This window comes from Pezoporus wallicus, unplaced genomic scaffold (assembly GCF_028554395.1).
Source record: "Pezoporus wallicus isolate ANWC-B61680 ecotype Strahan unplaced genomic scaffold, APGP_CSIRO_Pwel_v1 contig_13561, whole genome shotgun sequence".
Classification (NCBI taxonomy): Eukaryota; Metazoa; Chordata; class Aves; order Psittaciformes; family Psittacidae; genus Pezoporus; species Pezoporus wallicus.
In genome coordinates, this window is record NW_026638565.1 from 8,356 (window position 1) to 23,714 (window position 15,359).

Consider the following 15,359-nt stretch of genomic DNA (forward strand, 5'->3'; position numbering starts at 1 on the left):
GTGCTGATAGATCAAACATAGGGGTCAAAAAAATCTTGCCTGCTTCACATGATAGCTTGTAGCTCCCCAGGTCTTCTTTTTTTAATAATGGGGGTTATATTTCCCCTTTTCCAGTCAGTGGGAACTTCACCGGACTGCTGTAACTTCTCAAATATGATGGATAATGGCTTGGCAACTACATCTGCCAGTTCCCTCAGGACCTGTGAATGCATGGACTTGTGTACCTTCAGGTTCCTTAGATGGTATCAAACCTTATCTTTTCCTACACCAGGCGTTTCTTCATTCTCCCAGTCCCTGCCTTTGCCTTCTGCAACTTGGGCGGTGTGGCTGGAGCTCTTGCTGCTGAAGACCGAGGCAAAAAAAATAAATTGAGTATCTCAGCCTTCTCCATGTCCTGGGTGACCAGGTCAATATTATACAAGGTCAATAGAGCAGATGCGGGTTGTAATTTCTTTCACAGCCTCTCATGGCACTTGGGAAGTTGCCATAGTAATCACTTCCCAGATATCTGCGCAACTGATACTTGATAGAGGTGATTCTAGGGTACCCATCTCATGATGCACCAGCTTTTGACCTCTGACTATGTAACTTATACCCTGCAGGTGTTGTAACACCAACCTCACCTAGCTTATTATATAACTAACAACCCACCAAAATAACACCCTAATTTATAACTCCATGTCAAGTGATCATTTGAGATAATCAAGGGGTGGAAGCTACACCCTGCCTCCTGATACCCTGCCACTTGACCAATATTGGCAGCTTAGACATACTGCCAACACCTTGCCCCTTGACCTACATTGATTCAACTCTTCTCCACATTCAAAAGGCATGTGCATGATTGGCTGTTTCTGATAGATGACTGAGACACCAGATGTCCCTGGCAGTCCACCAGACCCATGGCATCGCTTATGATCCTGTGTTCACTCTTGGTAATTGGGTGAGTTGCTACATGGGGAAATTGTTGCTCATCTTTATTACTTCTTCAATAAAGCTTTATTGTATAATGTGTTTTCAGACTCCATTACTGTTAGGACCACAACATCAAAGATATATGTCTTACAAAACAAAATTAAAAACATTTTGATACCCACCAATTTAAAAGAATACAAAAATAAACAGAATGCAAAAATAAATTACAAGATGTATTCACTACATAAGCAACTGAAAATGTCTTCTTTGTAACAGCTGTACATTTAAGGAGATGGCTGATGATATAAACAATGCAATGATATTTCTTTCTTTTATAGGAAAAGTTTAAATGGAAAAGCTTTCAGAGCTCCCAGTCTTTCTTAAAAAAATTAATACTGAAAAAACTTGAGAATATAATCATGACTGCCCAGGAACATCTGTTTTGCTTTGCTTTGTCAGCCCTTCTCTTAAACAATGAAATCAACATATATATGTAGTCATGAAGAACATTAAAATTATTTCCTTTTTTCATCTAACTTTTGTAAATGAATGTTAAAAACTTGCATAGAATCGTGCTGGTAACTCATGTAAATTTGATGACTAATGGGAATAGTCTTCATGAAAGAAAAAAAATCCAAATATTAAATTCCCCCTACTTTTTAAAGCTGTATACAAAACACTGGGTACTACTGCATTTTGCCTGCTTAGCTCATACATCGCCACCCACAAGTTTCCTACTTCTGTTATTCTTTGAAATAGCAATAAAAGTACAAAATATAAGCCAGTATAAATCCTATACTTTAAGTCAATGGAATTAAGTTTACCACTTTATGATACGTTCTAGCAAAGAACCTATGAATTTTGTTTTAATTCACAATGTCTATTATTTACGGCTTTGCTACAAAACACTAACTATGCAAATAACTACAATAAGAACATTTCTCTACAGCCAACTATTCCACTTTTAACACAAAATAGATAGATTCCACTGACACTCCATATAGAAGATATTATATTAGGATTAGACTCTTAATCCCTGTAGAACTTCTCATTTCATTACATGTAGTTGCATACTACTGCTGGTCGACTTTTGGAAAACAACCAGGACTGGACAAGCCAGTTTGCTTTGAAAATGTCTTAAAAGAACTAACAACTTTGAATTTTGCTGTTTAGCATGAAGTATTCAATCTATCATTATACTTTACTGATCCAACAAATGTAATACCCAATTATGTAAAAACACACTCATTTGTACTGAAGCTCTCTACTAACTTGTGCTTTGATAGAATTTTAAAAAATATATAAAATTTAAAATTAATTTTAGTGAATTTACTTTTTCTTAAAAAGTGGTGATTTATGGTGGTGCTTGCTTACCTCATTGTCTGACTCCACAAGTACTTGATCATATTCACTAAGAGCCACTAGGTACATGATAGATGTGACATTTTCAAAGCAATGTATCCATTTTCTTCTTTCTGATCTTTGGCCTCCTACATCCACCATTCTGCAAAATTAGCAATGATCACGTCAACCCCACAAATAACTTAGCAGAAAAACATGCAATAACATACGGAACACTGAATTCAGGATTTTAGTTGAAAACACAATTTGGTTTGTTTTTCTTAAAAATTTTACCATTTGTATTGAAGACTGATAGAATACATTGTAAGAAAAAAGGTTATCATATTTGCTTTTTGGTCTGATGTACTTTCTGAATTTGAAGTATTATGGGTCTCAAAGCCCTCAAATTTCTGATATTCATAACTATCAGGATTCTGAGCCACAATTCCAGAATGTATGCCCTGTATATTCAGCAGAAACACGTCTACAGAATGAAGTTGGTGGCCTGCCTTTCTCCCAAGAAATTACCAGTCAAAATTCCAAACTTGTCAAGGCTGCCTAATTTTAAGAGTATAAATAGAATACAACCTGTATTTACTAAAGATGTTAATAGTCAAAATAAAACCTGAAATTTGATGGCAGAGCATACTCCCAATTTATTATGGGTCTCAATGTAACTAGACACTCAGGTGTCTAACTTGAAATGGTAACTACACAGTTATCCTTTAAGCAATATTATTTGCACTGAAAATGAGCTGTGGTGAAAATTATTTGTAGGAGTGGTATTTAAAAAACAAGTTTAGAAGTGGTATCTTTACATTTCACAATTTATTATTCATAATAAAAATTATATACTCATTTTATGGAAAAATGACTTCCAGTTTTCTATCAATAATAACTACCTTCAGAAAAAGACAAGTCTCTTTGTCTCTCATTCTCTTGATATTTTTAACAACAGCTGTTAATCATATATGGACAAAGCCATGAAAATAAAATTAACAAGGTAAAATTTTAAAAACATTGAATAGTTTGCACCTTTAACCAATATCCTATACATGGCATTACTAATGTAAAAAGAAACAAAAGAAACAAGGCAAATTGGAATTAAAATTTTTTTCTACCTGAAAATGATGCTTTGTAAGTCGAATGGATATTCAATGATCCCTGTTGTTGGGACTCGAACTCTAAGCACATCTTGCTGAGTTGGCAGATAGGCCAAATCTGCTATGCGGTCCAAGTCATTAAGGTAACTATAGATGGGGAGAAACAATAGGAATGCAAGAGAGTGATACCGTAATCTCAATGAGGAAAAGAGAAAGGAAGACTTGGGAAAAGGAATAGGGCATGGGGATAGGAAAAAGTACAACAGAAAAAAGAGCAGTATTGACATAAAAGAGGGAAGGAAATATAAAGGAGTACTCCATTCTCCCTTCCTTCAAGTAAATTCCACAGAAGGAAAGCACGAATATTATGATTTTCATAGAAATTTGCTTGACTTTCACATGTTGAAACCCCAACAATTCAAAATTTTCAAGTCTGGCTAATTTAAAGACAAATAATATGATAAAATGTGTGAGAAATATAAGACTATAATTTTATCTGAAACTATTACATATTTCTTGATAATTACTATGCAATGTCTACAAAGCATAGATAAACATGAATCTCCCAAGTGATAGTGAACTATTAATTATCAGTTTCAAAATGGTAGGAGGATAAATGGCACTCTTTGACAATAAAAGAAAAAAACCCACACTAACAAATTAAAAAACTCTTCCCCTGAAATCCCTGCATCCAGAATGAAACTCCTGATCACGTTAATAAGCCTGCAGTACACAAAATACATCACAGTTAGCAAATAATCTGAAATTGCATGTCCTTTTTATGTTGAGGACACCAGACCTGTACACAATACTCCATGTGAGGTCTCATGAGAGCAGAGTAGAGGGGCAGGATCACCTCCTTTGACCTGCTGGTCATGCTTCTTTTGATACAGTCCAGGAAATGGTTGGCTTTCTGGGCTGCGAGCGCACACTGCCGGCTCATGTTAAGTTTCTCATCAACCAGCACCCCCAAGTCCTTCTCTGCAGAGCTGCTCTGAATCTCTTATCTGCCCAACCTGTAGCTGTGCCTGGGATTGATCCAACTCAGGTGTAGGACCTTGCACTTGGCTCGATTGAACTTCATGAGGTTGACATTGGCCCACCTCACAAGCATGTCAAGGTTCCTCCAAATGGCATTCCTTCCCTACAGAGGAACATAAATTAGCATCATCGGCAAACTTGCTGAGGGAGCACTCAATCCCACTGTCCATGTCACTGACAAAGATATGGAACAAGATCGGTCCCACCACTGAATCCTGAGGGACAACACTCATTATTGGTCTCCAGTTGGACATTTGGTTTTGGTTGCTGTTAAGTAGTGCTTACTCTAAATCAAGGACTTTTCAGTCTCTCATACTCCACTGAGGAGGGACACAAGAAGCTGGGAGGAAGCAGAGCTAGGACAGTTAACCTGAACTAGAAAAGTGTTATTCCATAGCTGGAAGTGGCTGATCCCTGCTCAGGGACCATCTGGGCATCAGGCAGCACATTGTAAGAAATTGTATTGTGTGACAATTGTGTTTCCTGAATTTTCTTTCTCCTTCTCTCTTTTGTTTTATTGCCTATTATTGTTATTTCTATTATTATAATATTTCACATCAATTATTACATTATTAAACTGTTCTTATCTCAACCCATGGGTTTTACCTTGTGATTCTCCTCCACATCTCACCCAAGGGGACGGGAGGAGTGAGCAAGAGGCTGAGTGGTATTTAGTTGCTAGCTGGGGTTAAACCAAGACAAACCAAACTGATAGTAAATGCTGAATGTGAGAATATAATATATATTCAGAAATATGTATTGAATCATATATCTCAGAAAAAATTTCATATTCAAAATTTACTACTCTGAACTACTCTCAGAACCCTGACCAATTGGTTTCTGCCAATAGCAAAAAGGGCTTGAAAATCTCAGCAATGCACCTGCCTTTAGATGCTTAACACAAAATAATGGAAAAGTTGATAATCATTTTGCTGCACGGTTGGACAGGATCCATAACAAATCCATAACCACCACAATAGGAAGTCTAAAGAGATGCTGAAACAGTAATTGGCCTCTTCCGTCCCACCCCACAAAAAAAAAAAAACAAACATTGTTTTTCTTTTGAGGCTTTATTTTGGAACAAAAGAACGGTATTGCGGTGGGTTGACCTTGTCTGGGCCCCAGGTGCCCATCAAAGTTGCTCTATCATCCCCTCCCTCCTCAGCTGGATAGGGGGGAGAAAATATAATGAAAAGGTCATGGGTCAAGATAAGGTGTCATGGTTTAAACCCAGCCAGCAACTAATTACCGCTCACTCACACCCCCTTCCTCCCCATGTCATGCCAAGTCCCACATTTTCCACCATCAACTTTCCTGTCTTTTGATATATTTATTTTATATATATATATACACACAGACAGATATCATTCCTTTAGTCTATGGACCATCCCTACAAAAGTTTTTGTGTTCATTCAGTCCATGACTTGGGGCTCCATTTGTCATAATAGTTTCTCAGGGCTGGAAAGATGGAAGATGTGTGGTGTTGGACTGTTACATGCAGAAGCCAGTTCTGATTCAATCACTGCTGTATTTGTCCAGTTTTATCAAAATTCATTCTTCATTAATGTGCTGATCAAAAGGGAGTCAGGTTCAGAACCTCAAATCCAGAGCAGCGAGGACAGGTGCCATGAGGCATCCAGCATAGTGCTAGGTATATAGCCGCTATGGAAGCGATCATATTCTAAATTATATGTCATCATAAAATTTAATTCATTGCCTATTTTCAACCAAAATCAAATCTCCTTTAGGTATACAACAAGATTTACACATTACTGAAAGCTCCATAGCTGGCGGTGTTCAAGGACAGGTTGGACAGAGCCGTGGAGGCTGCGTGGAGACCTCATAGCAGCCTTCCAGTATCTGAAGGGGGCCTATAGGGATGCTGGAGAGGGACTCTTCATTAGAGACTGTAGTGACAGGACAAGGGGTAACGGGTTAAAACTTAAACAGGGGAAGTTTAGGTTGGATATGAGAAGGAAATTCTTTCCTGTTAGGGTGGTGAGGCACTGGAATAGGTTGCCCAGGGAGGTTGGGAATGCTCCATCCCTGGCAGTGTTCAAGACCAGGTTGGACAAGGCCTTGGGTGATATGATTTAGCGTAAGGTGTCCCTGCCCATGGCAGGGGGGTTGGAACTAGATGATCTTAAGGTCCTTTCCAACCCTAACAATTCTATGATTCTATGATTCTGTGGGTGACATGGTTTAGTAAAAGGTGTCCCTGCCCATGGCAAGGGGGTTGAAACTAGATGATTTAAGGTCCCTTCCAACCCTATCTATTCTATGACTCTATGGTTACTGTCATGGTCACTTACATGGTTTAATCTCAGTCATAAATCAGTCATGCAGTCCTCGCTCACTCCCCCCCCCCTTTCCTCCCCCCACTCCCAGAGGGATGGGGAGAATCGAAAGAATGTAACTCCCACGGGTTGAGATAAGAGCAGGACAGTAACTAAGGTATAACACAAACCATGACTGCTACCACCAAGAATAATAATGATAAGGGAAATAACAAGGGAAGAGAATACAACCGCTCACCACCCACCGACCGATAATATCCAGCCCGACCCGGCTGTGATCTAGCCCTTCCGGGTAACTCTCAGTTTACATCCTGGACATGACATGCTGTGGTATGGAATACCTCTTTGGCTAGTTTGGGTCAGGTGTCCTGTCTCTGCTTCCTCCCGGCTTCCCCTCCTCCCTTGCAGATCATGAGACTCAGAAAGTCCTTGGTCAGACTGAACATTTGAGCATTAATGAAAACCATCAGTGTTATCAGTGCTGTTCCCAGGCCGAAAGTCAAAAACAAAGCGCTGCAACAGCTACTAAGAAGGAGAAAAAATGATTGCTACTGCTGAACCCAGGACAATTACCCACCAAGTGCATCTAGGCCCTTGAGGGAAAGCAATTGCACCAGCTGGTTTGCCTTTGCCTGAGGCAGTAATAACCTACACTCTAGGAACTTTATCCTCATCTATGGTACGTAAAAGTTTTCATTGGGCCACAACAGCCAAGTTGGCAGATCCCCTAGTGTTGACCAGCCATGTGGCTTTTGGTAAATGTGTATCCCAATGAATGAAAGTCCCACCACCCCTTGCTCTCAGTGTAGTTTGTAACAGCCCATTGTACCTTTAAATTTTCCCAGAGTCTGGTGCATGACAGGACATGTGATACACAACAACTCAGTGCCATGCTCTTTGACCCAAGTCTCTATGACGTTATTCCAGAACTGACTCCCATTGTCTGATTCAATTATTTCTGGAGTGCCATGTTGTCATAAGACTTCCTTTTCAAGGCCGAGGATAGTGTTCTGTTCAGCGGCATGGGGCTCAGACATCCACATGGCAATTGCCTTAGTGGGTCAGTGGGAGAGTGATACAGTCAATCTGCCAGGCCTCCCCATATTTGTACTTCAGCCATCATCCTCAATACCAAAGAGGCTTGAACTGCTTGGCTTGCTTAATTGCAGCACATTTCACATTTGTAAACAACCTGGGCAACAGTGTCCATTCTTAAGTCCACCCCTTGATCACGAGACCATCTATATGTTGCATCTCTTCCCTGATGGCCTGAGGTGTCATGGGCCCAACATTCAAAAAATAATTCACCTTTACGTGGCCATTCTAAATCCACCTGAGCCTCTTCAATCTAGCAGCTTGATCCACCTGTTGGCTGTTCTGATGTTCCTCAGTAGAGCGACTCTTGGGTTGCATGAGCATTTACGTGGCATACCTTCACCTCCCAGTTCTGTACCCAGGCATTGATATCTTGCCACAGTGCAGCAGCCCAGATGGATTTACCTCTGTGTTGCCAGTTGCTCCACTTCCATTGCTGCAACTACCCCCACAGGGCATTTGCCACCATCCATGAGTCATTAGAGAGATAAAGTACTGGCCATTTTTCTTATTCAGCAATGTCCAGGGCCAGCTGGATGGCTTTCACCTCGGCAAACTGCCTTGATTCACCCTCTACTTCAGCAGTTTTAGTAACTTGAGTAGGGGACTCCATACAGCCACCCCCTATCTATCTCTGCTGCTTTCCTACAGTGTGGCAGGACCCATCGGTAAATGAGGCATGTGTCACCTCCTCCTCTGGTGACATTCTGAAATGTTTGCCTTCTGTCCAGTCCATAATCACTTCTGAGATTCCTGGATGACTGGGATTTCCAGTTTGAAAACCTTGTGTGATCACTGTGATGCACTTACTCCATGCAGCATCAGCCATGAATACTATCCAGAGGGACCTTGACACGCTTGTGAGGTGGGCAGATGCCAACCTTACGAAGTTTAACCAAGCCAAGTGCAATGCCCTACACCTGGGTCAGAGCAATCCCAGGCACAGCAGCAGGTTGGGGAGAGAAGAGATTCAGAGCAGCTCTGCAGAGAAGGACTTGGGGGTGCTGGTTGATGAGAAACTTAACATGAGCCGGCAGTGTGCGTTCGCAGCCCAGAAAGCCAACCATTTCCTGGACTGCATCAAATGAAGCGTGACCAGCAGGTCAAAGGAGGTGATCCTGTCCCTCTACTCTGCTCTCATGAGACCTCACTTGGAGTATTGTGTACAGGTCTGGGGTAATGGGTTCAAACTTAAACAGGGGAAGTTTATATTAGATATAAGAAAGAAGTTCTTTACTGTGAGGCTGGTGAGGCACTGGAATGGGTTGCCCAGGGAAGTTGTGAATGCTCCATCCCTGGCAGTGTTCAAGGCCAGGTTGGACAGAGCCTTGGGCAACATGGTTTAGTGTGAGGTGTCCCTGCCCATAGCAGGGGAGTTGGAACTAGATGATCTTAAGGTCCTTTCCAACCCTAACTATTCTATGATTCTATGATTCTAAAAATTATTTCAGAAGGATTTGGATTATTTTCTTCCCATTCTCAAATACTTCCTCTGCTGTATCACCCCACACAATGATGTCATCAATGTATTGCAGGTGTTCTGGAGTTTGCCCCTGTTCCCATGCACTCTGGATCAGTTCATGGCAGATGGTAGGGCTGTCTTTCCACCCCTGGGGTAGTCAATTCCAAGTGTACTGGACGTCCCTCCAAGTAAAAGCAAACTGTGGCTTGCAGTCTGCTGCCAAAGGGACTGAGAAAAATGCATTGTCAGTATCAATTGTGGCATCCCACTTGGCTGCTCGTTCGTATTGAAGCTCTAGCATGTCTGGTACGGCAGCACTCAGTGATGGCATGACTTCATTCAGGTCACCTGTTTTTCTTCAACTTTCAGCATCCCTACAAGAGAAGTATCCTCTGAGAGCCTAGGCAAGGTGGACAGCTGCTTCATTTCCTCCCTCTCCAAGGTCAGCTATAACAAAAGCCCACCGGTACCCTTTTGGGTCTTTGATGTACCCTCTCCTGAGGTAGTCTATGCCAAGGATGCATGGAGCTTCTGGACCAGTCACAATGGGGTGCTTTTGCCACACCTTCCCAGTTAGGCTGATTTTAGCCTCCAGTACAGTCAGCTCTTGGGATCCTCCTGTCACTCCAGAAATACAAATGGGTTCCACCCCTTGACAGTTTGATGACATCAGGGTACACTGTGCACCAGTATCTACTAGAGCCTTATACTCCTGTGGGACTGATGTGCCAGGCCATCTGATCTACAAAGTCTGGTAAACCCGCTTGTCCCTCTCATCCACTTGACGGGAGACAGGGCCCCTCTACTCCCGGTCATATGTTGCTGCACTTAATTCTTGTAAAATCAGATTAGAACTCCTTACTATAGGATCAAGTGTAAGGTCAGCCCTCCCACTCTGTCTGGAACAACCCCCATTTGTGGTTGTTTTTCCTTGCAATTCACGTACCCGTTTCTCCAGAATTAAGGTAGGTTTTCCATCTCATTTCATCATGTCCTCTCCATGGTCTCGCAGGTAAAACCACAGGGTACCCCATGGAGTGTACCTTCTATATACTCCCTCTTGAGCAGAAGGATGCCTACTGTTAATATCTGAGATGATGGTCTGTACAGTTGGGGAGTAGGATTGAGTTGAATTGCTGGGACTATTTTTCACATAGTTCAGACAGTTATTCCAGAGGCAAGACCTAAGTCCATAGGAAGGAAGTTTTTCTTCATATTGCCAGATTTGTCAGGCTAATTCATTCATTGTTTGTGCCTCTACATCTCACCAGTTCATTATTGCCAATGAGTTGGCATATGACAATTGTTCACTTTGTACCGATTTCTGTCGCGACTTGTGTGCATGGGACTCTTTATGGATCTGTGGGCAACTGTGCATTGTTCGGGTCAAACTAAAGCATCTCTAGTGCAGATAATTCCCTCGGGTACTGTATACATCTCTCCATTGCCGTACACTTCCCTTGGTTACATACAACATCTTCCTTGAAGGGCTATCTTTCCCTCGTGGCTGATAGGAGTCACCTTCAGAGGCTGAGGACTTGTTTCCCTTTTCCAGTTGCCTTGTCAACGCCAGCTTCCCTAGAAAGGGATTCCAGCTTTTTGGCTTCCCTACCCTCTAAGTCGAGGGGCTATAATCTCCATTATCCCAGCATCAGAGCAGCCAGGTGATAATGTGCTCACCTGGACAGTGGCTAAAATCTCATATGTCCCACATCTCAGTCAGGGACAGAGATCAAGGTTTTGACTCTTCCTCCCGTTCTTGTGATGGTCCTGCTTCATCCTGTTTCACTAAATGAGCTGACCTTCATGTCCACTTGTTCTTCTGTATAAGGGAAACTGACAGAGGCACAGATTGATTCTTTGGTTCAGTAGGAGTGCTTCCTACCAAGGTTGGAATGACTGCAGTGTCTGTTGTCAGGGTAGGAGTGGCCACAGTGCCTGTTCCTGGGGCTTGAGTAGCTATGGTGTCTGTAGATTTGCCATCAGATCCAGAGACCTTCTTTTCCCCTTCAGGGTACTGAATAATGTTAAACAGGGCTCTGTACGCATAGGCCAGGCCCAAGCATGTTGCAGTGATTTGTGCTTCTCTGGAGCTGCCAGGACAACAGCATACTCCATAAGTTGGCATTCCAAAGAGAAAAGGCAAAAGGTAAAATTATCATTAGTTCCCATTACATGGTTTCTATACTGGGCATGACATGCAGTGGTATGGAATACCCCTTTGGCTAGTTTGGCTCAGGTGTCCTGTCTCTGCTCCCTCCCAGCTTCTTGTGCCCCTCCTCACTGGCAGAGCATGACAGACTGAAAAGCCCTTGATCAGGACTTAGTAAACACTACTTAAACATCAACATTATTCTCAGACTAAAGCCAAAACACAGCACTGCACCAGCTCTATCCCAGACAAAACAGGTACAAAGAAGCATTGTGGATCATTACATGCTATAGCGGTATTCATGAAAGCAGGAGAACTTTAAGAGAGTAAATTCGTAGGTGTCCCATTCTGTCCTGGGTTCAGCAGTAGCAGTTATTTTTCTCCTTCTTAGTAGCTGGTACAGTGCTGTGTTTTCGACTTTAGCCTGAGAACAACGCTGATAACACACCAATGCTTTTAGTTGTTGCTAAATAATGTTTACTCTGATCAAGGACTTCTCAGTCTCATGCTCTTCCAGGGAGGAGGGGCACAGGAAGTCAGGAGGAAGCAGAGACAGGACACCTGAGCCAAAATAGCCAAAGGAGTGTTCCATCCCACAGCACGTCATGTCCAGTACAGAAACTCAGGGGAGTTACCCAGAAGGCCCAGACTGCTGCTCAGGTTGGGCTGAGTATCTGTAGGTGGGTGGTGAGCAATTGCATTGGGCATCATGTGTGTTTATTATTTCTTTTCCTTTTCCCCTTTTAGTTTTATATTCTCTTCCCTTGTGATTTCCCTTATCATTATTATTATTGGAGGTAGCAGTAGCAGTTTTGATATACCTTAGTTACTGGACTGTTCTCATTTCAACCCATGGGATTTGATTTCTTTGGTTCTCCTCCCCATCCATCCGGGGGGGGGGGGGACAGGGGGGGGGCGGGAAGAAGGAAGGGAGTGAGCGAGTGGCTGCATGGTTCTGAGTTACTGGCTGGGTGTCCTGGGTTCAGCAGTAGCAGTCATGTTTTTTCCTTTGTGTTAACTGGTGCAGTGCTGTGTTTTGACTTCTAGCTTGAGAACAGTGTTGGTGAAGCCGATGTTTTCGGTTGTTGCTAAGTGATGTTTACCCTGACCAAGGACTCTGTGAGGCTCATGCTCTGCCAGGGAGGAGGGGAAGCTGTGAGGAAGCAGAGATGGGGCGCCTGACCCGGGCTAGCCGGGGAGGTATTCCATACCACAGCACGTCATGCCCGGGGTGGGGGGGTAACTGGGAGTTCCCCGGAAGGACGGGGGCTTCCGGGTGGAACTCGCTTTCTTGGCTGGTGGTATCGTATTCTCTTCCCTTGTTATTTTCCCTAATCATTGTTTTAGCTGATAGTAGTGGTGGTGATTTGTTGCTGGACTGTTCTTGTCTCAACCCGTAGGAGTTGCACTCTCTCGATCCTCCTCCCCGTTCCTCCAGGAGCAGGGAAGGGGAGAGCCCCGGTGCGGGGGGGGAGACGGACACGGACCTCGATTGTTGTCAGCTCGGCACCACTCACTGGGAGTGAGTGAACAAGTTACCTGACTGGGTTTAAACCACGACACTGGGCTTAAACCACGACAACTTGTTTATGTCTAAGCGGGGAAGGAGGTCACTAACCATTTTTTCGTGGTTTATGGGGAGTTCAATCAGCTCCCCATCTCTGTCATGCAGCTCAGGAAACTGAGTACCCTGCAAATGGCTGGTTTGACTATTAAAAACTGAGGAAAAGGCAGCACTAAGTATGCAAAACTTTTCCTCATCCTCAGCCACTGGGTTTCCCCCGCTATCCAGTAAAGGATGGAGGTTCTCCTTGGCCCTCTTTTATTGCTAATATATATGTAAAAGTACTTTTAATTATCTTTTATGTCAGTGGAGAGATTTAGTTCCATATGTGCCTTTATAGAATCATAGAATAATAGAATAGTTAGGGTTGGAATGGAACTTAAGATCATCTAGTTCCAAACCCCTTGCCATGAGCAGGGATGCCTCACACTAGACCATGAGGCCCAAGGCTCTGTCCAACCCGGCCCTGAACACTGCCAAGGTGTCCTGGGTTCAGCAGTAGCAGTCTTTTTTTCTCCTTCTTAATAGCTGATGCAGTGCTGTGGTTTTGACTTTCAGCCTGGGAACAGTGCTGATAACACCGATTGTTTTAGTTACTGCTCAAATGTTTACTCTGACCAAGGACTTTCTGAGTCTCATGCTCTGCCAGGGAGGAGGGAAAGATGGGAGGAAGCAGAGACAGGACACCTGACCCAAACTAGCCAAAGAAGTATTCCATACCACAGCACGTCATGCCCAGAATGTAAACTGAGAGTTATCCGGAAGGGCTAGATCACGGCTGGGTCGGGCTGGGTATTATCGGTCAGCGGGTGGTGAGCAGTTGTATTGTCTTCCCTTGTTATTTCCCTTATCATTATTTTTAATGGTGGTAGCAGTTGTGGTTTGTGTTATACCTTAGTTACTGGCCTGCTCTTATCTCAACCCGTGGAAGTTACATTCTTTCAATTCTCCTCCCCAACCCTCCAGGAGTGGGGGGAAGAAAGGGGGTGGGAGGGTGGGAGTGGACTGTGTGGCTGACTTGCCAACAGGGTTTAAACCATGACAGTTCTGTTTGGTACCCAACGTGGCGCACAAAGGGTTGAGATAACAACAGATCTAACCGGAGTGTGTCTAATCATATTTGTGATAGGCTTTCATTAATTCAGATTAATAGTCACTCTTCACAATGCTGATTTATTGGCTCTCAAAGTTGTTGCTCTTGATCTCGGAGTTTCAGCATGTTGTACCTTACTTACAGCTGGTATATGCTGTGTTAGTGTTTATCAGATGGGGGACTTGGGCTAAGGTCCTTGTTTCACTCTACTTTATGGTAATGACTTGTAATACAGGCAGGCTCTAGCAGCAGGCCTGGATGGATGTGGCTGAAGACTTGTACCTGGCCATCCTGCGGCTCTTCACCGTCCTGGCCCTTGTCCTCGCCTCCATCTTCGTGAGAATGCGGAGAGCCAAGGGGGAGCAGCCCCGGGAGCCGCCGGCAGCCGAAGCGGCCTGGGAGAGTGGCCCCTGGGACCAGGAAGCCTGGAGGGGGCGGCTGCCAGTGAAGGAGGTCAGGGCGGTCGAGGAGGGGAAGGAGGTGGCTGCCAAGCAGCGGGAGGAGGCGGCGGAGGAGCCGAGCCCAGCCCTACAGCAGCCAAGAACATCCCTCGGCAGCCGCCCACCAAGCCCTGCAAGCCCGAGCCCCAAGAGGATGCAGAGAGCAAGATACCACTTTTGGGAGCCTCAGGTGGGTCCAGCATCGGGCACCCGGGACAAGTGGAGGATGCAGGAGACCACGCATCACTTTCCAGAAAGGCAGAGGAGAAAGATCTGGACTCAGAAAAAGAGAAGCTGGTGGTGAGAGAGCCGGCAAGCACAGCAGCTACACCAGCCCCAGTGACAAGTACAGCAGCATCATTTCAGAGTTCTGAAGGTTTTGAATGGCCTTTGGGTATCCTTGGGACCTGCCTGCTGATTGTGATGGGGATCAGCATGTTGGCACACATACAGAGAGTGTTTTACCCATAACCATTTTGTCTGATCTAGAAAGTTAAGCACAGTTGGCTTTGGTTCCTGTCTAGGGTAAGACAACGATATAGGAGGACCAAGAGATTTTCCCCAATGCTGGACAGTCATGAGTGGCAGAGTGTGTGGGACAGCAGTATGGGCGAGTATCTAGTCCACTGGGCCCCTCCAGAGCTTTGGAAGCATTGGAGATGGAAGGCAGCTGTATGGAGTCCCCAACAACAAGTTGCAGAAACTGCTGCAGTGAAGGGTGAATTATTTGAAGCCTGGTGGGCCCATGACACTTCAGGCCATCAGAGCAGAGCTGCAACATACAGATGGACTCATGATAGAGGGGTGGAATTAGCAATGGACACTATTGCCCAGGTGATTCACGAGTGTGAACACTGCA

General features: G+C 44.0%; 1 protein-coding gene and 1 long non-coding RNA gene across 2 annotated transcripts; one reads left to right on the top strand and one right to left on the bottom strand.

Moving 5' to 3' along the window:
- Window positions 1-215: 215 nt before the first annotated feature.
- On the bottom strand, window positions 216-3,503 carry LOC130600140 (uncharacterized). The gene is made up of 3 exons (XR_008972385.1): window positions 3,375-3,503; window positions 2,287-2,416; window positions 216-342 (listed from the first exon to the last, which is right to left on the bottom strand). It is a non-coding gene; the product is annotated as an uncharacterized LOC130600140 (long non-coding RNA).
- Window positions 3,504-14,318: 10,815 nt separating this feature from the next.
- LOC130600139 (uncharacterized) lies at window positions 14,319-14,980 on the top strand. Its single transcript, XM_057411222.1, is given in 2 exon segments — window positions 14,319-14,571; window positions 14,574-14,980. Coding segments are annotated over 2 exon segments (651 nt in total). The 3' UTR covers window positions 14,972-14,980.
- The last annotated feature ends 379 nt before the right edge of the window (window positions 14,981-15,359 follow it).